Source organism: Saccopteryx bilineata, chromosome 10, assembly GCF_036850765.1.
Source record: "Saccopteryx bilineata isolate mSacBil1 chromosome 10, mSacBil1_pri_phased_curated, whole genome shotgun sequence".
Lineage (NCBI taxonomy): Eukaryota > Metazoa > Chordata > Mammalia > Chiroptera > Emballonuridae > Saccopteryx > Saccopteryx bilineata.
In genome coordinates this window covers 4,444,482-4,469,158 of record NC_089499.1, presented here as the reverse complement: position 1 = coordinate 4,469,158, position 24,677 = coordinate 4,444,482, and the positions used below count along the sequence as shown (strand labels likewise).

The window sequence follows — 24,677 nt, the reverse complement described above, 5'->3', positions numbered from 1 at the left end:
GCCCAGAGCAGGAAGCCGTGATAGCGTCCAAGCCTGCTTTACCAGCAGGAGCAGGCAAACTGGAGAAACAAACCCCGAGCAGCTGAAGGAGGAGAACCTCTCGGACCTGCCTCTCCGCTCTTAGCTCTAAAACGGGCCAAACAGGCTACTGTGCTCCGTCCTGTCTGGACAGGGCTGCACTGGTGCCGCTGCCTGAGGGGCAGGGAGTGGGCGGGTGCACCCCATCAGCCCTGCCCTGCGTCCAGTGCCCACCAGATGGGCCAGCAGCATAATGGAAGTCCCTGCACATCTCTTTCTGCTCAGAGCCACGCCTCACCCGCGTTCCCAGCTCTGTTTCCTCATGGAAGCTCCAGTTTCCAGTGTCCAGTAAGGTCCCATGCTTGGAAACTCCCTGGGGCTCTCTCTTTTCCTTCCAGTGGGACGTGTCCTCTCGCCTGGGCCCCTGCTTCTCTGAAGGCTTAGCAAGACCCACTTTCCCTCGTCATGAGACTCAGAGCCAGAGGGTGGAGGGGGGTGTCCCAAGGTTGTTAGCTTGATTTTCCTCTTTGCTGCTTGGGGCTACAATGGGTGATAACAGATGGCCTGCAGGTAGTGAGTAGCAGTGTAGGGCCAGTGGCCATCGCCATGGCCATGCTGGTTAACACTGGATTGGGGCAGATGGTAAAGGAACAGTGGAGCTGAAGGATGGTGGGCTATTCCATTTGCTAAAGTCTTGTAATGGTGGAAGAGCAAACAGGAAGGCCAAGCATCAGCTTAACAGGCCAGGCGGAAATCAGGGCTCCCAAACCCTGATTCGGTCTCCAGTTCTACAACTGAGCCCCTCTCTCCTCTCTCTCTCTCTCTCTCTCTCTCTCTCTCTCTTCTCTCCAGCAAAACAGGCTAGGGGGGGAAAAATCCCTTCTTCAGCAAACAATCACCCCTCCCAAGCAGGAAGGCAGTCCTCAATTTGCAATCTGCCGCCCTGAGGGCAAGCACCCGAGCCTTCCATAGACTCTGCATACATGGCACTGCCCCAACACACATGGTGCTGCCCCAATACAAGCGAGCAAACTTAAAAAAAAAATTTGTTTGCCCAACAGGTGGGATTTGTGAACTGCTTGAAAATGAGAAACTTGGCTTCTAATAAGAACTCATATGTGAAAATGTAGGATGTCACGCAAGTTTTTCCAAGAATGTTGAGAAGCCTAGGGCATTAAATAGAGTGTCCTAGAGAGGAAAGGGTAAGGTGCAATTTCAATTCTCAGCAGGTAGCTTTGCCTCTCAGGTTTTCCTAAGCCTCACACCCAGGCCCACTGCTCCTCAATAGCAAAGAGGAGAAGGCAACAGCAGCATCAACAGGTGCCTGGTCCTGCTTCCAGCTTCTTGTGCCTCTTGAGCCAGCCGTGTCTGTCTCTGATCCCTGTTCAGTGCTCTGAACAGGGTCCCTGGCTCAGGAGAATCAATCTCTGGGTGGAGAAATAAAATAGCAAATCCACATCAGCTAGTCGTCCTCAACGTGAGCCCCTTACCTAATAGTGACAATCAAGGAGGACCTGCTAGGTTTATCAGACCTTCACACACGTCACTGTGACTCCTTGTAACAGCTGTGGCCAGCCCCATTTCGAGATGAGCAAACGGAGGCCCCAAGTGGGAGTTCACCTGCACAAGGTAAACCAAATGGCAGAGCTGGTAATTAACCCAGGTAATCCGAGTCCGTCTCTACCGGTCTTGCCGGCAAGGTTAGTGGTTGAGCTGGTTGGCAGTGTGGAGAGGGCCTGGGGCCAACCGTGAGCACCATGCTTGCCCATGCCCTGGTTCCCCAAGCCCAGATCCCCTCCTCTCTCCTCCTGGAGGACCTGGGAGAGGGGAGCTCTGGCCCTGCTCATCCAGTACACAGGAGCCTCCAGCAGTCCTACTACAGCCCCCATCTTTATTCTCAAAATGTTCCTCTGAATCCGCAGCCCCCAGAGAACCTGGACTCTGAGCATGAGTGGGGTGAGGGTCTGGGGAGGTTCTTTCTGGGAACCCTGAGGGCAGACTCAGCTGTTCTGAGAGACAGGCAAATTGTGCTTCCCACATGCAGGGCCCTTATTCCTGCTTCTGAACATGGAAGTGGCCAGAAGTCTCTTAGAGCTAGCTGTTCAACAGGGATTTTCCCTGGACTCCAGCCTGGGGCAAAACAGTCCTTGTTCTTTTTTCTCCCAAACACAGGCCAAGGAAGTGCGCGGGGCCAACCCATGCCTCCAGTCTGCTCCTTCAGGAGCCAGGCGGGCCCTCTCAGGATAGGACAGAGCCCATGTGGGGCTTCTGGTGGGTGGGTCAGAGACCCTCCTTCTGTCTTCCTTCAAGCAAGCAGGTAACAGGACTGCCGATGCCCCTGTGTCCAAGTCAGAATGAGGAAAATGGCCTACACTTCGTTCCCAGCTATGTGGGCAGACTCGCCCCCCCCCCCACCTCAGGGCTGCCCACAGTCAGGCTGCAAGCTTAGCAAACGCTGGTCCTGGCCAGCGAGCTCAGTTGGTTAGAGCATCGTCCCGAAAAACCAAGGTTGCCAGTTTGATCCTGGGTCAGGACACATACGGTAAATGGCTGATGGATGTACAACTAAGTGGAACAACACGTGAATGCTTCCTTCTCCTCTCGGTCTTTCTAAAACTCAATCAATTTTTTAAAAAATAGTCTATTTAAGATTAGCAAATGTTGAGCTCCAACCTTCTACCCCAAGGGCCCTGAGCAGATGAACGGACCCCAAACTGGCCTGGGCCAGTCAAGCTGGTTCCAATCCTCTGCCCAGGCCCCAGCTCCCCATCAGGTGGGTGGGATGTGTCTCTTCCACTCCACCAGGGCAGGGCTAGTTGTGGGGGTGGCAAGGCTGCTGACCCAGGGCAGAGCACCAAAATGGCTGCGGGCCTGACATGACCCATGCCTTCCCACATGCTTGTGGAATACAGGCTGCCTTTATTATTTATTTTTTGGGGACACAGTCAGAGAGAGGGATAGACAGACAGGAAGAGGGAGAGATGAGAAGCATCAATTCTTCTTTTTTTTTTTTTTTTTCATTTTTCTGAAGCTGGAAACAGGGAGAGACAGTCAGACAGACTCCCGCATGCGCCCGACCGGGATCCACCCGGCACGCCCACCAGGGGCGATGCTCTGCCCACCAGGGGGCAGTGCTCTGCCCCTCCGGGGCGTCGCCATGTTGCAACCAGAGCCACTCTAGCGCCTGAGGCAGCGGCCACAGAGCCATCCCCAGCGCCCGGGGCCATCTTTGCTCCAATGGAGCCTTGGCTGCAGGAGGGGAAGAGAGAGACAGAGAGGAAGGCGCGGCGGAGGGGTGGAGAAGCAAATGGGTGCTTCTCCTGTGTGCCCTGGCCGGGAATCGAACCCGGGTCCTCCGCACGCTAGGCCGACGCTCTACCGCTGAGCCAACCGGCCAGGGCCAAGAAGCATCAATTCTTCATTGTGGCATCTTAGTTGTTCATGGATTGCTTTCTTATACGTGCCTTGACCGGGAGGTTACAGCAAAGCAAGTGACCCCCTTGCTCAAACTAGAGACCTTGGGCTCAAGCCAGAGACCATGGGGTCATGTCAATGATCCCACGCTCAAGCCAGCGACCCTGCACTCAAACTGGTGAGCCCACGCTCAAGCCGGCGACCTGGGGTTTCGAACCTGGGTCCTCCACCTCCCATTCCAACGCTCTATCCGCTGCGCCACTGCCTGGTCCGGTGAGACCCTAAACAGTCTGCTGTTAAACACTGGCTGTCGGGACCTCCAGCAGTGTCCCAAAATTCAAAAACACACAAATACTCTATCCTGGTCCCATCTAGCTGCATCTCTCCAGTTGTGAGAGGGTAGGTAGAGTCAGGGCAGGGGATTCGGGTTTTGTCACCGGGTAGAGGCTCACCTAGGTGTCCCTTTGATGTCAGAACAGAGACCCAGCATGTCCTCGAGGTGAAGCAGAAAGGGATGGATTGCGAGCTCACTCTAGAATCTTCATTGGCTCCCTGCTCCCTGCTGCAGGGATATCCCCACAGGCCTTCCTTCCTCTCTCCAACCTGAGACGCCCACGGGGCACAGCACAGGCACGGCCACCAGAGGGGAGCAGTCACCACTCTGAACTCACCACAAAGCTTTACCCCTGCACTTGGGCGGGGCCGCAGCCTCTCAGGACAGTGCTGGGGGCCAGAAACGAAGCAGCCTGCAGCTTCTCCGCCCTGAAGACATTTTCTGTCTAGCAGGCGAGGGAGACAGCCCCTCAGACTGATAAACGACAGAAGGCAGCCTGGGACACGCAGGGCGGGGTGTGAGGGAGGGGCTGGAAGGACAGGACCCCCGGACAGCTCTCTGGGAAGACCAACAACCCATTCCATGGCCCATCCGCAGACCCTGCTGAGAACACAACTGCCCTGGGCAGCTCCACCCCCACTCCCCACCCCGGCAGACCCCCAAATGCCTCTCGTCCCTCTTTATTTTCAGAAGCCTGGAGAATGCTCCCGTCTTTCCTCCCACTCACACCTGACCTTGGGGGTAGCATTTATTGAGTGCCTGCTGTATGCCAGGGGTGGGGTGGGAGGGCCGGGCGGGGTCTCTGCAGAGGGAGACAGGTCGGAGCATCCCAGGCCGAAGGGATGGTTCCGCCGGGCTACTCGGCCGTGGTGGGGCCCCGACAGAAGTTCCGGTTATAGAAGTGGTGGTTGTCCCTGGTCAGGGCCACGCCCAGCTGGGCCCAGAAGCTGCCCTGGCCTCTGGGCTGGTGGGGCCAGTGGAGGACGCTGCGGCGGCACAGGCGCTGGCGGAGCCGCACGTAGCGGGAGCGCCGGGCGTCGGGGCTCAGGATCACCAGCACCACCACATCCTTGCGGTCCTCCAGCAGGCGCTGTTGCGCGAGCAGGAAGCTGGCTCGCAGGAAGCCGCTGACCCGGTCCGTGCGCGCCAGCACGAACAGCGTCTTGCGGCTGCTGTAGACGGAAGTCCACAGGTTCTCGAAGAGCGTCTTGCCCGGGAGCCAGTCCCGCTCCTCCAGACACAGGCGGAGCGCCCGGCGCCCGCGGCGCTCCTCCAGCCGCACACGCAGCTCGTTGTACACCCAGTCGGCCACGGCGCCCTGAGACTTGTCGAAGACCACGAAGGCGTCATAGGACGGGGCGTCCGCACCCCGCCGGCGCCCCGGCCGGGGCAGCCAGGCCAGGCCCAGGTGGAAGCAGTACCAGAGGTCCCAGCCGCACAGCTGCTGCAGCAGGGGCACGGCCAGGCCCAGGGCCACCGCCAGCAGTGACAGGCCAAAGCAGCCCCAGGACAGCGCCTCGTCCAGACACAGACGCAGGTCCTGCGCAAAGATGCTGCGGCCCTGCAGCTGGCCCGGGCTGCCGCACTTGACTCGGCTGGACAGCCCCGGCACGGCCGCCTGCACCTCCAGCAGGAAGTCCACAAAGCTCGCCCCACAGGCACAGTGCAGAGGGTTAGCGCTCACGTCCAGGACGCTCAGGTTGGCCACTAGGGAGCCAAACCAAGAGGGCTCCACCGTCTTCAGGGCGTTGGCACTGAGGTTGAGCTCTCGTAGCCTCATGGCCGGAGCAAAGAAACCCCGGGCGACGAAGCTGATGATGTTGCGGCTGAAGTCCAGCCTCTGGAGCCTGGTGCCGGCAGGGAGGCTGCCGTTGGTCAGGGCCTTCAGCTGGTTCCCAGCCAGGTCCAATTCTTCCAGCTTGGGCAGGAGGGTCAGGCTGCTCCAGTTAAAGAAGGCCAGATAATTGTCACGGAGACGCAGCACCCGCAAGCTCTTGGGGAAGTTGTCCAAGATGTGTGGCAGGACGGCGTGCAGGTGATTCTGGGACAGGTCCAGCTTCGTCAGCTGTCTCAGGCCGCGGAAGAAGTGGAGGTACATGTCTCCCTCCTTCCACATGAGGTTCAGGACATTGCCACTGAAGTCCAGGGCCTGCAGCGAGGCGCTGCAGAGCTCCGGGGACACGCGGCTGTGGATGCCGTTGTGCGCCAGGCTGAGGACGCGCAGGGCGGGCAGCTGGGCCACGAAGCTGAGGTTGTGGCCCACGCCCTGCATGCTGAAGGGCTGGCTGTTGTAGCTGAGGTCCAGGGCCCGCAGCCGCGGCAGCTCCGTGAACGAGCTCCCGTGGTACAAGTCCAGCTTGTTGTAGGACAGGTCCAGCACCTGCAGGCTGGTCAGCGGCACGAACTGGGAGCCGTTGACCGCCTGGGAGATGCTGTTGTGGCTCAACTGCAGGCACTGGAGGCGCGACAGCCCGGTGAACATCTTTGACTGCACTGTCATCAGGTTGTTCCGGGACAAGTCCAAGGAGAAGCTGAAGTTCTCGCAGCTTAACTTGAAGTCCCCAGAGCTGGGGGCATCCTGGGGCCTCGGAGCGAGGCGCCCGGGCGGCTGCCAGACCTCCTCCCCAGCGTCTGCCCCCGCCGTGGAGGCCATCGGAGGCCCCGAGGCCCCGCTGATGCGGTTGTTGGACAGGTCCACGTGGCGCAGGCTGGGAAACTCCCGGAAGAGGCTGAGCTCGGCCTTGTTGATGAAGTTCATCTGGAGAGTCAGGTTCTGCAGTTCCGGCAGGTGGGTCAGCGGCCTGAGCGTGTCCTTGTCGAGCGAGCGGAAGAAGATGCCGGTCATGTCCAGCTGCCGCAAGGACAGCAGGCTCCCAAAGGAGGGCGACAGCCGCAGGTGGGCATAGGACACCCCCTTGTGGTAGTTGAAGGACAGGTTGAGTTTACGCAGCTTCCTCAGGCCCTGGAAAGCCCTGGTGTGGGTGATGCATTCATACAGGAAGTTCTCACTCAGGTCCAGCACGGAGAGGTTGCCCAGGCCGCGGAACCAACTGGTGCTCAGGTTGTAGAGAGAACTGTCACTCAGCACCAGGCCTTCCAGGTGACTCAGGTGGCTGAAGGTGTCAGGGTGCAGGTTGGGGAAGCCCTTGGGGCACTCCACGCATGGGTTGCGGGCATGGTCACATCGGCGGCAGTTCCCGCCCACGTCCAGGACACGCAGGGCAGTGAGGTTGGCCAGGTCGTCGGGCCCCAGGGAGACAATGCGGTTGTAGGACAGCAGCAGGCTCTGCAGGCTGGGGGGCAGGCGGCGGGGCACCACCGTGAGGTTGTTGTACTTGAGCGACAGGTAGGTGAGGTTGCCCAGGCCGAGGAGGGCGCCCGGGGCCACCTGCACAGCCCGGCCGCAGGGGTTCTTGTAGTAGCAGTTGCCGTCCATGTACAGGTGGCTCAGGGCATGCAGGCCCGCAAAGGTGGTGGGCCCGATAGCCAGGATGTTGGTGCGGCTCAGGATCAGGTGTGTGAGGGTGCTGGGCAGGGCAGGCATGGTGGTGATGTTGTTGTAGCTAAGGTTCAGCACCTCCAGGATGGGCATGGCCAGGAAGGTGCCGTGCTCGATGGTCATGTGGCAGCTCCACTGCATGATGCTGAGGCTGCTTGGCGGGCAGTTCCACTTGAGGTCAAGCTGCCGCAGGCTGGACAGCTGTTCAAAGTCGCGGAGGTGCAGGTGGCGGATGCGGTTGCAGCGCAAGGAAAGGCTGGTGACGTTGCCAAGGGGCGCGGATGCCGGGAAGACGGGCACAGATGTCAGGAACAGCCATTCGCAGTTGACTTGGCCAGGGGCGTTTAACTCACAGGGCAGGAAGGCAGGCAAGGCGCCCTCGGCCAGGGCCACAGCCAGCACTGCGGCCTGAACCAGGAGAGACAGAGGGAGCTGGGCGCCACAGCCGGGGCCCTGCGGAGTGGGGGTCGTGAGCATGGAGCCCCAGCTCCACCTCCCCCCATGCCCACGTCATGGCGTCCCCTTCCCGGCCCTCCCCAGGAGGTTCCTGCCTCTCTCTGCCCAGCCCCCACCCCACCTCCAGGGCTCGTGGGGAACCTGGATCTGAGTCTCAGATCCAGCCTTGATTCAGAACTGCTTCTGAAACCTGGAACCCAGACTCATGATCTAGAGCAGGGGTCCCCAAACTTTTTACACAGGGGCTAGTTCACTGTCCCTCAGACCGTTGGAGGGCCAGACTATAAAAAAAACTATGGCCTGACCTGTGGTGGCGCAGTGGATAAAGCATCGACCTGGAATGCTGAGGTTGCCAGTTCAAAACCCTGGGCTTGCCTGGTCAAGGCACATATGGGAGTTGATGCTTCCTGCTCCTCCCTCCCTCTTCTCTCTCTCTCTTTCTCTCTCTCTCTCTCACTCTCTCTCCTCTCTAAAAATTAATAAAGAAAAAAAATTTTTAAAAAAAAAAAACAGAAAAAAAAAACTATGAACAAGTCCCTGCACACTGCACATATCTTATTTTAAAGTAAAAAAAACAAAGCGGGAACAAATACAATATTTAAAATAAAGAACAAGTAAATTTAAATCAACAAACTGACCAATATTTCAATGGGAACTATGGGCCTGCTTTTGGCTAATGAGATGGTCAATGTCCGGTTCCATATTTGTCACTGCTAGCCGTAACAAGTGATATGACGTGCTTCCAGAGCGTGCGTCCCGTGTCACTGGAAGTAGTACTGTACGTGAGTGACGCCGCGCTTTGCAGCGCCGCCACATACAGTGCTCCTCTCACTGACCACCAATGAAAAAGGTGCGCCCCTTCCAGAAGTGCGGTGGGGGCCGCATGCGGCCCGTGAGCCGTAGTTTGGGGACCCCTGACCTAGAGCTTTCACTCATAACCAAAGCCCAGCTGGACAAGAGAGCCAGGCAGGTGGTCCACAGGCCCTCCCACTCTCCCTCCCCCTCCCCCTCCCCCCTCCCCGCCTCTCCCCCTCTGTCCTCTACCAGCTGCTCCCCAACCCCTACCTCTCCCTCTGGCCGAGACCCAGGCAGGAAGGAGGGTCTCCTGCTGGCCTGTAGGCTGGGTAGCACCCAGGACCCCAGTGAGACTGGGCATTGCTCAGCTCTTTCCCCCTCTGCCTAAGAACGTTGGACCTTCTGTGGGTCAGAATGGGCCCACAGGACCCAGTGGGTCGCAGGGTGGGCTGGGCAGCACAGGGTCCAAGAGAGCCCAGACTGGGAGCCCAGCCTTGCTTTAGTCGCAGGGCCCCCCTGAGCCTCAGCCTCCTCATCCACGTGATGGGTTGGGGCCTCCTGCTCACATCAGGGCTTCTGCTCTGATGTCTTCTGAGTTCAGGGAGTCCCCAGGGCCATGTGGGTGACCGCCCCTTGCAGTATGGTCTGCAACCACCAAGCCCACCTTTCTCTGCACTGCTCCCCAAGTTGTCCCCAACCCTGGGGGGCTGAAGCCTACGGTCCTACCATGACAAGGGGTGGGGGCTTCTCCAGAGGGTCTTGCTCAGAGCGCAGTCCTTTCCCGCTGCGACGGCTCAGACAACAGAGGAAGTGAAAATTTCACAACCTCTCACAACCTCGTAGCTCTCTCCCTGCTAATGGCTGGGATGGGGGGCACGCAATGAGTCAGAGGCCATTTGCATAGTCAATCAGCAGATAGGACAGCCCCTCGGCTCCTTCCTCTTTCACTACTCCCCCCTTGTCCCCCGTCCTCCGGGAATTTGGGGAGACATCAAGGCCCAGAGACCATTCTAAGCTCACCAAGAACTTAGAGGCAGTGCCAGGCCTCAGTGGGCAGGCTGACGTCCACGCCGGGCCCCACTTTCACCCTCACGCCCCCGCCCCCTGCAGCACTCTCAGACCGGTGACTCCTTCCTGCACCTGCCCTTTCCTGGACTGGTGGCTCTGTCCCCAGAGTTCTTCAGGGGCTGGCAGAGCCAGGGAGGGCGTGCACTGGCCTCAGCCAGGGTGCACCTGTCTGCGCCACAGCCTGCTGCTTCCTCCAGGAGCCAGGTCTCCCCAATGCCCCAATACCCCGATGCCCCATCGGAGCACAGACCCCACGGCTGGGCCAGCCGGGACCTCCCCCGTCGGCTCTTCCCATGCCCCTCACCCCACAGCCTCAGGATGACTCCAAGCCCCTCTGCAAGTCCCTCGGGCTCTCCTTTCAGGTCTGCCCAGCACCTGCCCGTTGCCCACCGTCTGCACGTCCACCAGTTGGTCTGAGCCACCATTATCTCTTGCCTAGACCAACGCAACCATCACAGCTGGCCTGCTTCTGCTCTCATGCCCACAGTCTGTTCACATTGGGTCCCTAACTTATATTGGGTCCCTCTTCTGCTCAGACCTCTCCCTCCATGGCCCTTTCCAGAGTCAAAGCCACAGTCCACACAGTGGCCAACAAGGTCCATAGGCTCTGCCCTCCCATTATCTCCCTGACCAGTCTCCAGCTGCACTGGCCTCCTGGAGCTTGGGGTTGCTCTCTTCCACCCCAGGGCCTTTGAACATACAGCTCCCTCTGCCTGGAAGCTCTCCGGTTAGATACTCCTTCACGTCTCTGTTCAACCGCCACCCTCTCAATGAGGCCTTCCTTGACTTTTCTGCAAACCTCCCAACCCAGGCCTCACACCCTTGCACTCCCTTTCTGGCTGTTTCTGTCATAACAGTTTTTACTAACTTGGCACATCCTCCTGACCCCGTGGTCTAGTGTAGACTGCGTCACTGCCCTGCTGGAGTATCTGCTTCCTGAGGGCCAGGGTCTGTCTATATCCCCAGGGCCCAGCAGAGGGCGCTGCCCTGGCTTCAGCTCCTGAGGTGTGGCAGGTGTGTCTGGACATCTGAAGTCTTACCAGAGCAGTAGTGCTCAGTTATCTATTGAATTCATGGCTCTCCAGCGCCAGCTCCGGGCAGGCAGAGTGTCTCTGAGCGGCAGAGAATGACAGACACAAAGGGTCCTGCCGGGGGAGGCGGGGCTCAGTGGGCTTGGTGGGTGTCCCCGCTGGCCGGCCCTAAGCTGCCGGGCAGCCAGCGGCTCACAGGCCTGGGGTCGGGCCGCGTGGAGGTGATGGCAGTCTTTCTGCCCTCCCCAGGACGAGTGTTTGTGGTGGGCCAGGACTTCCCTGAGGCCAGCTCTCCCCCTTCCAATCCTGGGGTCTTTAGTAGGACCTGAGAGAGACCCCAGGGGTGGGACACTGACCCGACCCTAGCCCAGCATGTGCTCACAGGAGACAGAACAATGCCTGGCCAGCATCTGAACCCCAGTCACTGACCCCGCACACATCCTGCTCAGTCCCTGGGACCAAAGACCCGGGCTCCCCGCCCTCCAGCAGTCACCCCGTGTGCCTTGGGGGCAGATATCTCAGTCCCCAAGAGGGTCTGCGAGCTGACAAGGGAAGTCTGCACACAAACACACACGGACTCGATACCCCAAGATTTCAGATGTCCAGACACACCTGCCACACCTCAGCCCCACAGAGGCTGGGAAACCTAGTGGGCAGAGCACCCCCAGTGTGGCAGGCCAAAGACCTGTGAATTTGTTCCTTTCCACGATAAGAGGGACTTCGCAGGTGGCGTCAGGGATTGAAAGGGGAGAGTACCCCGCCGCACCAGGGAGGGGCAGTGACTGCAGTCAGAGGAAGCTGTGAGCCCAGGAGCAGAGGAAGGAGAAGCGGAATCAGAAGACCTGGGCCGCAGGCTCTGCAGGCCGAGGAAAGGGCTGCTAGCCGCTGGGCACAGTGAGGAAACGGACTCTTCCCCGAGGCCTCCAGGAACCAGCCTGCCAACGCCTTGCCTTTAGCCCAGTGACACTCATCCCAGACTCACCAGAAGTGCAAGAGGATACATTTGTGTTGTTGAAAGCCAGTCCGTTTAGGGAACTTAGAGCAGCCATAGGAAACTAGTGGCGGAGGTGGCTGCCCCCAGGGCTGAGCTCCCGTCAACAGGGGACCTGTCTGAGGCTGTGCCCTCGCACACACAGGCACAGACCCTCCCCAACACCTTCTGAGTCAGGAAGGGGCAGGTGTGTGCACAGGGCCTCCCAATGCCCAGTACCAGAGGTGGTCGGTCCCTTGGGGCCAGGCTCAGATGTTGATTTAAAAATATTTTATTCTTTAAAAAATACAGCATTCAACCATCTCGTCCTGCAATGACCCCCGGCCCCAGCCCTGACTGACCCCACCCCTTGTGGCCAAAGGCTTCTGGGCTGTGCTAGGACCCTAGTCTCAGTTCCTGTGGGAGCCAGGTTCATGCCAGGCCCTAGAGACAGCCAAGCAGGGTCCCCAGACAGCCTGGACACACAGAGGAGAGGCAGGGAGAGCAAGGGGGGAGGGTCACAAATGCCAGCCCAGTGGCCCTCTGAAGCTGCAACAGTGAGCAGTCACCAGCCCTCCTGCCCCACAAGAGGCGACCTGCCCAGGCTGGGAAGGAGGGAGGTGACGGAGAGTGGTGAGGTGGGCGGCCCCACAGTCCGCAGGCCAGGGAGGCTCAGTCCCGCCTCCTAGCTGTCGTCCCCGTTCTCGCCCGGGCCCCGGATGAGGCGCTTGTGGCCCCGCTTTCCGCCGGGGCCCTTGGGCTTGGCGAAGGCCTGCTTGAAGGCATGCTGCTTGGGGTGCACCTCGTCGTACAGGAACTCAGCTGTCAGCTCGGCCCCGTCGCCGATCTCAATCTGTGTGGGGCAGGGCAGGGTCACTCTACAGCTGCGGGCCCACACTCACACCACCTTTGTCACCCCGACTCCTGGGGCACACTCTCAATCTCTCACACCCCAGCCTGTGGTCTCCTCCCAGATCCCTACCTGGAATGCCACCTCCAGGAACACAGAGCCTGCGGCCTGCTGCCCTGCATGCTTTGGTCACCCCTGCCTTCTAGACCGGGGGCAGGAGACATGGGTGCCAGGGCTAGGGCTTGTCCAGGCCACCAATCAGCGGGACAGCCTTGAACAATGCATGGAACCCTGGGGTCTCAGTTTCCCCCTCCATCCGATGAGCAGCAGTGAGCCCTGCTCTGCCAGTCTTGGGTGGCAGGGCCCTGCGGGATGGGCGCCCACCTTCTTGGCGACCTCCAGCTGGAAGTCCTGTTCCACGGAGTCAAGGAGGCGGCTCTTGCAGCTGGAGTAGAGCATGCGCTCCTTGATGGTGCACTTGTACCCCGGCATGGAGTAGATGAACACTGCAGGTGGAGATGGGGGCGGGGTAGTGAGTGGGGTGGGGCGGGGACAGTGGGCGGGGCGGGACAGGGGGCGGAGACAGTGAGTGGGATGGGGAGGGGGCGGTGGAGGGGGGGTAGGAACAGTTTGCAAGGCTGGGAAGGGATGGGGTGGGGGCGGTGACAGGACAGGGGCAGGGACAGTAAGTGGGGAGGGGTGGGGGGTGAGGGGGCAGTAGGCGGGGCGGGCCCACTGCGCAGGCTCCTGCCATGCCCAGCATGGGGCCCTGCTGCGCTCACTCACCCACAGACTCGAGCGGGTCACCCTCATGCGTGTGCTTGTACAGGAAGAAGTGGTAGCGGGCGGCGTCTCGCGGCACCCGAGAGGGCAGCTGGGCCACGTCCGTGGGCTCCGTGTGCACCAGCTCAATCGTCTCCCGCTCCAGGTCCAGCTTCTGCCGAGGGGCGGGGATGTGAGAACACCGGAAGAGGGAGGCAGTGCCCAGGCCCACCCACCAAACAAGGTTCCCGTGGTGGGGGCGCTGGCAGGCAGGACCTCCCTCTGCCAGGACACCCCTCCCCGGCAGTCACTTGCCATGGAGGTCCCAGCCCTAATTGCCCCTTTGAAAGCCCTGCTGGAGGAGGTCCCACCAAGGGCCAAGGACAGGGCAGTAGGAAGGGCCTCAACCTCAAGGAGGCAGCTCCACTGGGCCACCCCACCCTCAGACACGTCAAGACCTCTGGGGGGCATGTGTCTTGGAGAGGAGGAGCCATACTGCTTGAGAGGGGGCACCCGGGCCCGCTGGACCAGAGGGCCCTGCCTGGGGACAGCGGTAGTCAGGGGGCTGCAGAGGGAGTCTGGGACAGTAAGGGTGAGTATGTGCGCACTGTGTGGAGGGCAGAATGAGGAACAGTATGTGACAGGTGTCCCTGAACCTGAGCAGGGACAGGACAGGGGACAGAGTGCACCCACAACGGAAACAGGGAGGGACAGGTAGGGGATGGTGGGTGGGAGGGTGGAGAGGTGTTCCCACCAGCACACAGGTGAGCTGCAGTGCACAGGCTGGGTGTGTGTGTGCAGGTTTACACACGCGTGTGAGCAGGTGGGGGGCACAGCGCCACGTGTGCCTAGGCAGGGAGTGCACCCACCAGCTGGATGTAGTTGACCGTCCCCTGCTTGAGCTGCTGCAGCGCCCGCTGGGCCTCCGGCTGCAGGGGGAAGGCGAGGCCCTGCAGGGTCTGGTGCTTGCTCTCTACGCTGATCTCCGTCTTCACCTGCAGGCCGGTGAGCAGTGAGCGAGGTCCTTCCCTGCCCAAGCCAGACAGACCCCCCTCCCCCGGGCAGCACCTGGAGGGCCCTGGGTGGGGGCTTCGGCCCACCCGTCCGGCGCACCCACCTCGTTGATACGGATCTGCTGAAGCTCTCTCTCGGCTGAGGTCAGTGGGGCGGGCGCCGCACAGGACGACAGGTGCTTCTGGTACCCAGCGAAGGAGAGGTCGTCCTGGCCGGGGGTCGCAGAGGCATGAATGGGCACCTCAGGGCGGGCGGCCAGAAGCCCACTGGGCACCCACGCCTGCAGCCTCTGGGCGCTCTCAGCCCTCCCCACTCATCCCCACGCCTGGCGCCCACTTGCTCAGTGACCTGGTATCACATCCCACCCTCTGTGGGCCTGTGGCCCTGGCCTGGAGGGTCCTGGCCCGGAGACTACCTTCACAGTCCCGAAGAGCTCGTCCTTGACGTGGCCGCCCCCAAACTCCTTCTTCACCGTGGCCCGCGTGGCTGCGTACAGCATCTTCAGCCGCACCTGAATGGCAGGGGCCAAGCCGTGAGACCCCCCCAGGGAGGGCTGTCTCTCTAGCCGGCAGGTGCCCCTGGGTGGGGGCCGGTCACCTCACTGTGCCCACGCACACCCCACGGAGGGAGAAGTAAGAAAGTGAAAAGGCACGAGACAGCTGCCAGCAGGGGGAGCCCTCGCCCAGCCATACCTCTGCCTCCCACAGCCAGGCTGACGCAGCCAGGAGGGTTGCCTACGGCCCAGGGCCTGTCCCCTCAGACTGCCTGGAGCAGGACCTGATGCCCTCCCCTGGACTCCCCAGCAGGGCCTTGCTGTCTCGCTCAGACCCCTCTGAGCGAGAGGTTTCCCCTCCCCCCCATCTTAGGACTGGACAGGGGTCCTAGTTCTCACAGGGGAGCTATCAGGCGACCAGGCGAGGAACAGCCACTCGAAGCCCTGGGCGTTCTTCGAGTCCAGGCGGTACAGCAAGTAGCAGGGCTCCTGGGCGTCCAGCAGCGGCAGCACGGCCCTGTCGTAGTCCTGGTCCCAGCTGCCCGCCGGCTCCCGGGACGCACCCAGCACGAGCTGCTCTGGGGGCAGAGGCCGGGTGAGCCAAGGTGTATCCCTGTCCCACGCCCACCCTCCTCTGAGGGACGAGGCTGTGTGACTCAATCAGGGAGTCTGAATGAATGATGAAGCTGCCGGCTAGAGACGGCCACCGACTGAGCCCACAGATGGCCCGACACAGACAGCCACACGCAGACACACAGGCGTGTGCCGCAGCCCCTCCCGGACGCCTACCTGACTAAGCCCACGGATGGACCGACACAGACAGCCACACAGACGCATGTCACAGCTGCCGCCAATGCAGCCCCTCCCGGATGCCCACCCGCCCGCTCACTGCTCCGTGTGCAGCCCCACCGGCCTCAGCCTGGGGCTCTTGCACAACCCCCCCACCACACACACACACACACACACACACAGCCCTCGGAACAAACGTGCTCAGGGAGGTGGGCTCACAACCACAGACCACACGGCCCTGCAGGAGAAAAGTGTGTGGGAAGGAGAACAGGGCACCTACCGAACACCGTATAAATGGAGACCCTGCTGCCACCCACCGGCTGTAGTCCCCTCCCCGAGAGTAACAAGTCAGAAGCAGCCACTGCCGAATGCCTGGGGTGACAGGCCTGCCACCTCTAGGGCTGGTGCACAGCAGCGGCACTGGACCAATTAGCCTCAGCTGGGTGCCAATCAGCAGCCTGGCAGGCACAGGCCCAGGCGGGAGGAAGAACTGGGGAAAGGTGACATCACCCCCTGGCCAGGGGTCCAGGCACAGGCACCAGACCGCCAGGTGCTGCTGATGGGGACAAGGGGCCCCGACATGCCAGCCCAGCAGCCCAGCTGCCCCTCTGGAAGCCGCAGCCTCCTCACCTGCCCTCCCACAACTCAGACGGGATCAGGGTCGAACCCCAGCCATCACGGGCTGCGTTGGCCCCAACAGCACTGTCGAAGTTGTTTAACTTGTTGCCTACATGTCCAAACTGGAAAGTTTTACCTAAGGCGTGGAATTCACAGCTTCTCTAGAGAAACCAGGAGCTGGGCCACGCTCAGCTGGAGATGGGCAGCAGCTTCCCGACAGGGGGCCTGGGTCCTCCTGGGCATCCCCAGCTGTCCCTCAGAGCTGAGACAGCTAAAAGCCCACCAGAGAGTCCTGCTGCTCTAAGTTCCCAGGGCGTCTGGTCTGGGCAGACCCTGCTGGGAGCCGACTCAATGTAGGAAAAGCCACCTGGCACCAGGCCCACTTGGGGAGCCCCCTGAGGCCCACTGCTGCCCGGCTCCATGGAAGCCCACTCGCAGCCCCATGGTCTGTACCCCTCATCTCTGGGGCTAGCCCCTCTGTGCTGAGCAATGGGGGAGGAATCCTCTACTCCAGCCCCGCCCAAGGCTAATGTAATCTTCTGCCTCCCAAACCCTCCCCGCTCCAGGCCTCAGCTCACACTCTCCCAGACCTTACCCCCTGGTCCTCCCCCTGCAGAAGCCCCACATCCCCACAGGCTTGGCTAAGGCCCAGCCAAGCCCAGAATTCATCCATCTTGCTCTCAACAAGAACTGGACCCGAGGCCGCACTATGGAGGCCCTTCCCGAGGGTAGGGCCACGGCTTCTCCTGAGGACTCCCCACGCCAGCCTAAGCCAGCCGGCCACAGACAGAGTTGAATGGCACTAGCCACATGGGGCAGTGCCTGGCTTAACTTCCTCCCTGCCCCCCATCCATCCCAGCCCACCCCCACACAGCCTTGGGGGGCAGGACAGGACCCCAGGGCCAGGCCCTCCCTGCTACTCCCCCAGCTTCAGTTTCCTGCTGTTTAACAGGGGTAATGATCACGCCACCTCCACTGCTCTCTTCCAGGGCACCTCCCGTCCTCACATGGGGACACTGAGGTCCTGAGGGGGCTGAAGCCCAATGTCCCCTGACTTCGCAGAGAAGCAGCTGGGTCCGGCACCCAGCCCACATCCGCGTTCCTAGGGGCACTCACCGTCCTCAATGACGACTTTGATGAGGCGGACAGAGCCAGCCCGCGCCTTGGCAAAGAACTCCTTCAGCTCCTTGGTGGCTATAAGAACCAGAAACATGGTGGGGGGTGAGCGGGCGGAGGGAGCAGGGTGGGCAGGGACGTGTCCGGGGCCTCCTCCGTTCTGTGGGGTCTGGCGGCCGAGCTGGGGGCCGGGTTAAATACAGCCCCCCATGTGACTGGGAACCTGAGACACCCGCTGAAGAGAAGCTCCCAAATTTAGCCAGCAGAGGTGGGAGGCGAGTGGCTGGGGTGGCTCTGGTGACAGGGCAGACGGGATAGGACAGCCCATTGGAGGATGGGGCGGGTTCTGGGACAGGCCAGGCCGGCCAGGGGAGGCCCCGTGCCGAGCTAGACTGGGTTACACTCAGTACTGTCATGACCACAGACAGAAACATATGAACAGATGCCTCTCATGTGCTGTGGCCACTATGCCCATTAACTCACACATGTGTACATGTGCACACACATGCACGTTCCATGTGCCAACAAACAGGTACATACTCGGCCCAGCATGTGTGAATGTAACACACCGACATGTGCACTTGACAGAGGAGTATGAACGCAAACACCCTCGTCCACGAGAGCACACTCAGCTGGTCTACCATAAACAGACACACACATGTAGACATGCGCACACACACCCGGCCATAGTCAGGGTGTTCACACACACACACACACACACACACCTGGCCATAGTCAGGGTGTTCACACACACACACACACACACGGCCTTAGTCAGGGTGTTCACACACACACACACACATACCCGGCCATAGTCAGGGTGTTCACACACACACACACACACACACACCTGGCCATAGTCAGGGTGTTCACACACACACACACACATACCCGGCCATAGTCTGGGTGTTCACACACACACACACACACACCTGGCCACAGTCAGGGTGTTCACACACACACACACATACACACACCCGGCTATAGTCAGGGTGTTCACACACACACACACACACATACCCGGCCATAGTCAGGGTGTTCTCTCACACACACACACACACACACACACACGGCCATAGTCTGGGTGTTCACACACACACACACGGCCATAGTCAGGGTGTTCACACACACACACACCCACACACCTGGCCATAGTCAGGGTGTTCACACACACATACACACGGCCATAGTCAGGGTGTTCACACACACACACACCCACACACCTGGCCATAGTCAGGGTGTTCACACACGCACACACACCCAGCCATAGTCAGGGTGTTCACACACACACACACACGGCCTGGTGAAGACATGTTTGCAGGCAAAGGATGTACAAAGCATACAAAGAAACACGTAAGCACAAGCACACACAGACACAGCCATGCCAGGGGCGACAAACTCCCAACTACAAGCAATCAGGAAGGCTTCATGAAGGAAGAGCGACTCTCAGGAACTCTCCGAAAAAGACCCAGCCTCGGCCCTCAGGCCACAAAGCTGGACAGCCAATGACTGCACACTCAAGTGCAGAGGTGAGGAGCCATGGGAAGTCACAGACTCCTGTGGTTCAGATGGAGAAATCAAGGTGTAAATGGGGAAGGGCTGGCCCGACTTGGTCTCTGCATAAACAGGGCCAGCCAGCATGACCTTGAGGCTTCCCAGGGGTCAGGAGAATTCTGTAGGAACACAGCTGGAGGGCTGAGGTCAGAGAGTATTTATAGGGCTTGCAGCTCCAGGGCAGGGAAGGGGGGGCTTTAGGAAACACACTCTGGTCATGTCCTCAGATGTCCCTCATGTAGGCTGACCCCGATCCTGAGACCTCTGGCTGGGTCCCACCCTCCAGGGCTGCTGGGTGGGCAGGGTCCCAGCTGAGCTCACAGGTCCTTGGTGCTCACAGCAGCCTGGCATAGAGACACAGTGCAGCCCCATTGGGCCAGGGTGGAACTAGCCACCTGCAGAGCCTAAGCAGGTCCCTGATTAAGACCTGGCCTCTGGGGTACCACCTTTCCCATAGCTGTGTGTGACCCCTGACCTCACTGAACCTCCAGCTCATCTATGATGTGGAGTTCCTAGTCGCCAAACACAGAGGGCTGGGGGGAGGGGTCAATGGGAGAAAGCGCTTGGTAACGGGGCCTCCACTAAGAACACATTTATTTATTTCTGTAGTGACAGCCGGGCGGCCTCCTTCTCCCTGCTCAGACCTCTGGGAGAAGGGAAAGTCAAGAAACTCTCCCAAAGGAGAGGCTGACACGCCCCTTCTAGTATTACAGGGCAGTGACACCCCAGAAGAGGAAGAGACAACCACCCCCACCCCCATGCCTCCTCCGCACCATCAATAATCCAGAGACCAGACCTGGGACACTTGAGCCTCCATCATCAAAGATTCATGCCCCCCCCCCGCCTTGCCCCCCCTCCCCCAGGGAGCCTCAGGTTACAGGCCCCTCCCCTGCCCTGCTCTGAGGTCAGTAGATTCACACCTATGGCCAGGACAGGGCTGGCACCTGAGTGTCCAGGGCAGGCTCTCTCCCCACCTCCCCAGGCAGGAGGAGCGCTGGGATAGCCCAGTCCCTCGCTGATGCCCCAGCAGGCCTGCCTCACCGTTTGGGAAGTGAGTGACCAGACCACATGACTTGTCTGTCCATCTGGAGCACAGAGGAGGAACCCTAACTTCTGATCCCCTCCCAGCTGGAGGCCGCAGCAATGACCAGACAAAAGGGAAGAAAGAGATAGCGAGAGACTGTTTCCTCCCATGGGGCTGAGTCATGAAGCAGGCGCTCCAGCTCCTCCTGGAGAAAGGCCAGCCCACCTGGGGTGATGCTGGCCCCAACCCAGGCTCCTGCCTTCTCTGGTCCTGTGGGTCCAGGCCAGGGAAACCCTCTCAAGGCTGTCTGGCCACCAAGTGGCCACAACCACAAACAGATCCAGGTGGTCAGGCTGGTCGATGGTGGCCCCCAGTGGGGATATCCTGGAAGAGTGGCTGATGGCCAAACCACCTTCTGTAGAGGCCAGGCAGCCTTCCAGGGCCAGTGGAGGGGGACACTGAGGCCCAGGTAGGGTCAGGGCATCTGGTTCCTGGCCACCCCTTCTCTCTCAACCTGTCTAAGGAAGAAACCAAAGCCCTTGGGGAAGGGGGCGATGTTCTGGTTTGGAGAAGCTTGGGATTGAAAGGAGCTGGCTGAGAGTCTCGAGGACCAGAACCCTCCCCTACACACCCCATATTTGGACCCTCTTCTGTGTTGCAAACCTGGTACAGGAACTATCCAACTCTGGCTGGGGTAGACTCAAGACCAGAGCGGAAAATGGGGTGTGTGTAGGAGGGAGACCTAAGGTCAAGGCTAGACTCACCACTCTCTCCATCCCACTCTGAGGGCCCAGCCCCACTTGCAGGAGTGTGTGAGGGTCCCAGGAGGAGCCAAAGGGCCAGGCCTCCTCCTCCAACAGACACAAACCCACACAACCACGCACAGACACAGCCGGTACACGCATACATGGCAACAATGCAGAGCTGCACCCAAACTGTGCACACACACAGACACCCACAGACGTGTGCGCAGTCACGAAACACAGATGTCTATAGATGGTTCTATGTCAGTGTGTCCATTCAGTCAGTCATGAGTGCATGTGTCCCCGGCTGAGCACACACAGGTCTGTGCACCCAAGGCAAGTGCACATGCGTGCACACTTCCCCAGATGTGCGCATCCGGGGGCACCCACCCCCGGCAAGGAACAAAAAGCCATACATGGGCACATAGGCACAGCCACCCCAGGATGGGCACACAGAACACAGAGACTTCCGCTCCAGCCCTGTCCGTAGATGTACACCCACTCCCAACTATGCACAGTAAGTCCCCCTCCTCCGCGCCCCCACTCCCCGAGATGTGCCCACCCCAGGCGACCCGCGGCTGCAAAATAGAACAGGAAGCTTCCCCAGGCTGGTGCCGAGAAGGAGACAGGAGCCGAGAGCCGGAGAAGGGGCGCAGCCGCGGGTGGAGACCCTCTGCCCCCGGCCCGCCCTCCACCCGCCCTCACCGTGGATGCCCGTCTGATGCGCCATGGCTCCGTGCCCCGCTCCGCCCGCGCTCTCGGAGCCCTCGGCTCAGCCCTGGCTTGGCTCCGCTGGCTTGGACCCGGAGGAGGAGGAGGATGTGGCGGGGGCCGCCCAGGCTCGCGCAGCTTCCCGGGCGGTGTCGCAGGACCCGCCCCCAGCGCGCCCCGCCCCCATGGGCGCGGCCAGGGGGAGGCGGGGACTGGGGGCCGCGCGTGCGCGCAGGGCGCTCCTTGTTCCGGGTGGGCGCCTGGTTGGGAGCTCGCGCGCGTGTCAGCGCGCCTGCGCGTGCCTCGGTGTGCGGCGGAGAAGGGGTCCTGTCCTGTGCACGTGCGTGTGCGCGCGCGAGTCAGTGCGCCCCGGGCTCAGTAGGTTTGCGAGCAGCGTGGGGTCGGCGCCTACCCCTATCGTTTGTGGCCGGAAAGGGGGTTCGCGTGTGGATAGGCGTGCGTGTGTTTGTGCAACATTCTTTGCCCCGAGACAGACCTTTCCTGAGCGCCTCCTGCACGGCACCGGGCACCTTAGAGGCGGCCCTGCCCTAACGCTGGGAGCCCACACTGACCTACAAGGCAGCCAGCCAGCAGTGTGAGGGACCTCGAGGAGGAGGCGGAATTTGAGTGGAGACCTGGAGGTCAGCTTGGCAGAGCGGACTTTTCCCCTTCGGGGGGAACTGCGTGTGCAAAGGCCCAGAGGTTGCAGGAGCGCCGGAGCTTGGTGAGTCGGAGGAGCTCCCAGCTCCTAAATGAACTGGTTCCCCAACTTGCAGCCAGCCTGGCCTCGTCTGACATCAGCCCCTGCCTGCTGCTCTCTGCCAATCCACATAATGGATCTTCCAGGCCACTTGATTGAGTCAGGGAAGAGTACAGAACCCTCATGGGTTCTATCGGGCCTGACCCAGGACTTTGGCTGGGAAGATTGGGAAGGAGGGCGCCTTTGGGTCTGAGGTTGCTGAAAGTTTGTGATGCAGCACGGCCTGGCTGGTGTCTGGCCCTGGGTTGAGCTCCCTGCTCACTTCCTCCGGTGCTCCACCCTGATCAGGCCGCAGTGAACCCTCCTCTGCCAGCCCCAGGCCCTGAGTTCTTCCGTTCCCCGAGTGTCCAGCACACACAGAATGGAAGGGATGGAAGGGTTTCTTGTTCATTTTCCTGTGTCGTGTGCTTACCACGTCGACCCCAGCGCTCACGATGGAACATAAAAACTGTGTGGCCCTGCAGCTTGACCTTGGAACAGCTCATAGCCAAGGCCCCCCGCCCCCTAACTCGGAGCCCTGCCACAACCCAGATGGGGCCAGCAAAACAGAGCCGCTGGTCCCTTCTGCTCAGACTAGGCCACCTCCACAGGCACTTGGCAGCTCCACAGAACCATAAGAGCCTCGACCTCTTGGAAACAGGAATTATTCCAAGAAAACAAATGAATGAAAATTAATAAGGTTATGTTCCCTGTAAAAAGGTCGGTCGCTGGGTGCACTGAGACTGCCTTACCTGCCAGGCCTCCCCTCCCCCCTTCGTTACTTTGTTTCTATTGCTACCTGACATATATATTTACCTGCTTTTTTGTTCATTGTATTCCACCAGGAGGTAGGTTTTTTTTTTTTTTTTTTCATTTTTCTGAAGCTGGAAACAGGGAGAGACAGTCAGACAGACTCCCGCATGCGCCCGACCGGGATCCACCCGGCACGCCCACCAGGGGCGACGCTCTGCCCACCAGGAGGCGATGCTCTGCCCATCCTGGGCGTCGCCATGTTGCGACCAGAGCCACTCTAGCGCCTGAGGCAGAGGCCACAGAGCCATCCCCAGCGCCCGGGCCATCTTTGCTCCAATGGAGCCTTGGCTGCGGGAGGGGAAGAGAGAGACAGAGAGGAAAGCGTGGCGGAGGGGTGGAGAAGCAAATGGGCGCTTCTCCTGTGTGCCCTGGCCGGGAATCGAACCCGGGTCCTCCGCACGCTAGGCCGACGCTCTACCGCTGAGCCAACCGGCCAGGGCCAGGAGGTAGGTTTTTGCCCCTGCTGTGTCCCCAACACCTAGAACAATGGCCAGCATTGGCAGGTGTTCAGTAGTATTTGCCAAATAAACAGATGTATGAATGAACCCTTAGCATCTGTGTTGCATACTTACTTTGTGTGGGGAGCATTTATTTAATCCTCACGGTGGCCCTGCCAGGGAGGTATTATTGTCCCCATCTTACAGATAAAGCATCTGAGGTTCGGAAAGCTGAAGTGATTTGATCAAGGCCACATGGTAGTGAGTGTCCCCAATAGCCTTAGTTTCCTTCAGTCCTTAGATATTGCAACTGTCAGAGGATAAGAAGTCCCGATGGGCGATGGCCATGGTCCCCTCCGTTGGCATCTCACACCTCACTGGTGAGGGTTTAACCAGAGCAGGGAACCTCCTGGGAGATGGGTATCAGCCCAGTGCTCCCTTCAAAGCCTGGGATGTGGGCGAGGAGCCTACGGCCAGCCAGGTCCCCAAGTGGACCCATCTCTGGCCGAGGTCTCATTTCAGGCAGAAAGATGAGAAGGCTGCACATAGCTCCCCAGCGGGTCCGGGGATGAGCGGAGTGTCCAGGAGCACGTGGGTTGCTCCTTTTTTTCCCTGATGTTTCTCAAAACAAAGCCAGCCATTGAAATGATTAGAATGTACTTTTTTTTTTTTCAGGTGGTTCAAAGAATTAAATGTTTAAAAATATGAACTATAAAAATACTGGAGAAGCCTGACCAGACGGTGGCGCAGTGGACAGACCGTCGGACTGGGATGCAGAGGACCCAGGTTCGAGACCCCGAGGTCGCCAGCTTGAGTGCGGGCTCATCTGGTTTGAGCAAAAAGCTCACCAACTTGGGCCCAAGGTCGCTGGCTTGAGCAAGGGGTTACTCAGTCTGCTGCAGCCCCACAGTCAAGGCGCATATGAGAAAGCAATCAATGAACAACTAAGGTGTCGCAATGAAAAACTAATGATTGATGCTTCTCATCTCTCTGAGTTCCTGTCTGTCTGTCCCTATCTATCCCTCTCTCTGTCTCTGTAAAAAAAAAAAAAAAAAAAAAAAAATATATATATATATATATATATATATACACACACACACCCCCACACTGGAGAAATAGGGAGGAGCTTGTAGGAGCTTGGAGCAGAGGAGGACTTCTGAGTATGTCACCAAACCCAGAAACCATAAAGGGGAAAATTGATAAGTTATTTCACTTGCAGCCTGACCTGTGGTGGCACAGTGGATAAAATGTCAACCTGTAGCAATGAGGTTGCCAGTTCGAAACCCTGGGCTTGTCTGGTCAAAGCACATAGGGGAGTTGACGCTTCCTGCTCCTCCCTTCTCACTCTCTCTTTCTCTCCTCTCTAAAATGAATAAGAAAAATTCTTTCACATTCAAAACAAAAAGTCCATATTGCAAAACCCACCATC

General features: G+C 59.8%; 1 protein-coding gene and 1 long non-coding RNA gene across 4 annotated transcripts; one reads left to right on the top strand and one right to left on the bottom strand.

The window, feature by feature from the left end:
- Window positions 1-3,449: 3,449 nt before the first annotated feature.
- On the bottom strand, window positions 3,450-21,398 carry LOC136314376 (twinfilin-2). 3 transcript variants are annotated; one of them, XM_066245175.1, is made up of 9 exons: window positions 21,254-21,398; window positions 17,228-17,305; window positions 15,104-15,282; window positions 14,627-14,722; window positions 14,315-14,419; window positions 14,067-14,192; window positions 13,222-13,372; window positions 12,820-12,941; window positions 4,514-7,718 (listed from the first exon to the last, which is right to left on the bottom strand). In XM_066245175.1, the coding sequence occupies exons 1-9, from the start codon at window positions 21,276-21,278 to the stop codon at window positions 4,623-4,625; spliced, it is 3,978 nt and encodes a 1,325-aa protein (XP_066101272.1). In that variant the 5' UTR covers window positions 21,279-21,398; the 3' UTR covers window positions 4,514-4,622. The 3 variants fall into 3 exon arrangements, with proteins under 3 accessions (XP_066101270.1, XP_066101272.1, XP_066101271.1); XM_066245174.1 differs by lacking the exon at window positions 4,514-7,718 and adding an exon at window positions 11,862-12,438; XM_066245173.1 differs by lacking the exons at window positions 12,820-12,941; window positions 13,222-13,372; window positions 14,067-14,192; ... (3 more) ...; window positions 17,228-17,305; window positions 21,254-21,398 and adding an exon at window positions 9,243-9,317 and having other exon boundaries at window positions 3,450-7,718.
- Window positions 21,399-21,501: 103 nt separating this feature from the next.
- On the top strand, window positions 21,502-23,356 carry LOC136314187 (uncharacterized). The gene is made up of 2 exons (XR_010727283.1): window positions 21,502-22,850; window positions 23,262-23,356. It is a non-coding gene; the product is annotated as an uncharacterized lncRNA (long non-coding RNA).
- Window positions 23,357-24,677: the final 1,321 nt, after the last annotated feature.

Coding starts and splice junctions, on each gene's coding strand:
- LOC136314376 (XM_066245175.1), bottom strand. CDS start 21,278: ATGGCGCATCAGACGGGCATCCACG. Junction 12,942..13,221: donor TGACCCGCTCGAGTCTGTGG/GTGAGTGAGCGC, acceptor CTCCACCTGCAG/TGTTCATCTACTCCATGCCG. Junction 7,719..12,819: donor AGCTGGAGGTCGCCAAGAAG/GTGGGCGCCCAT, acceptor CCCACTCCGCAG/GGCCCCGGCTGTGGCGCCCA.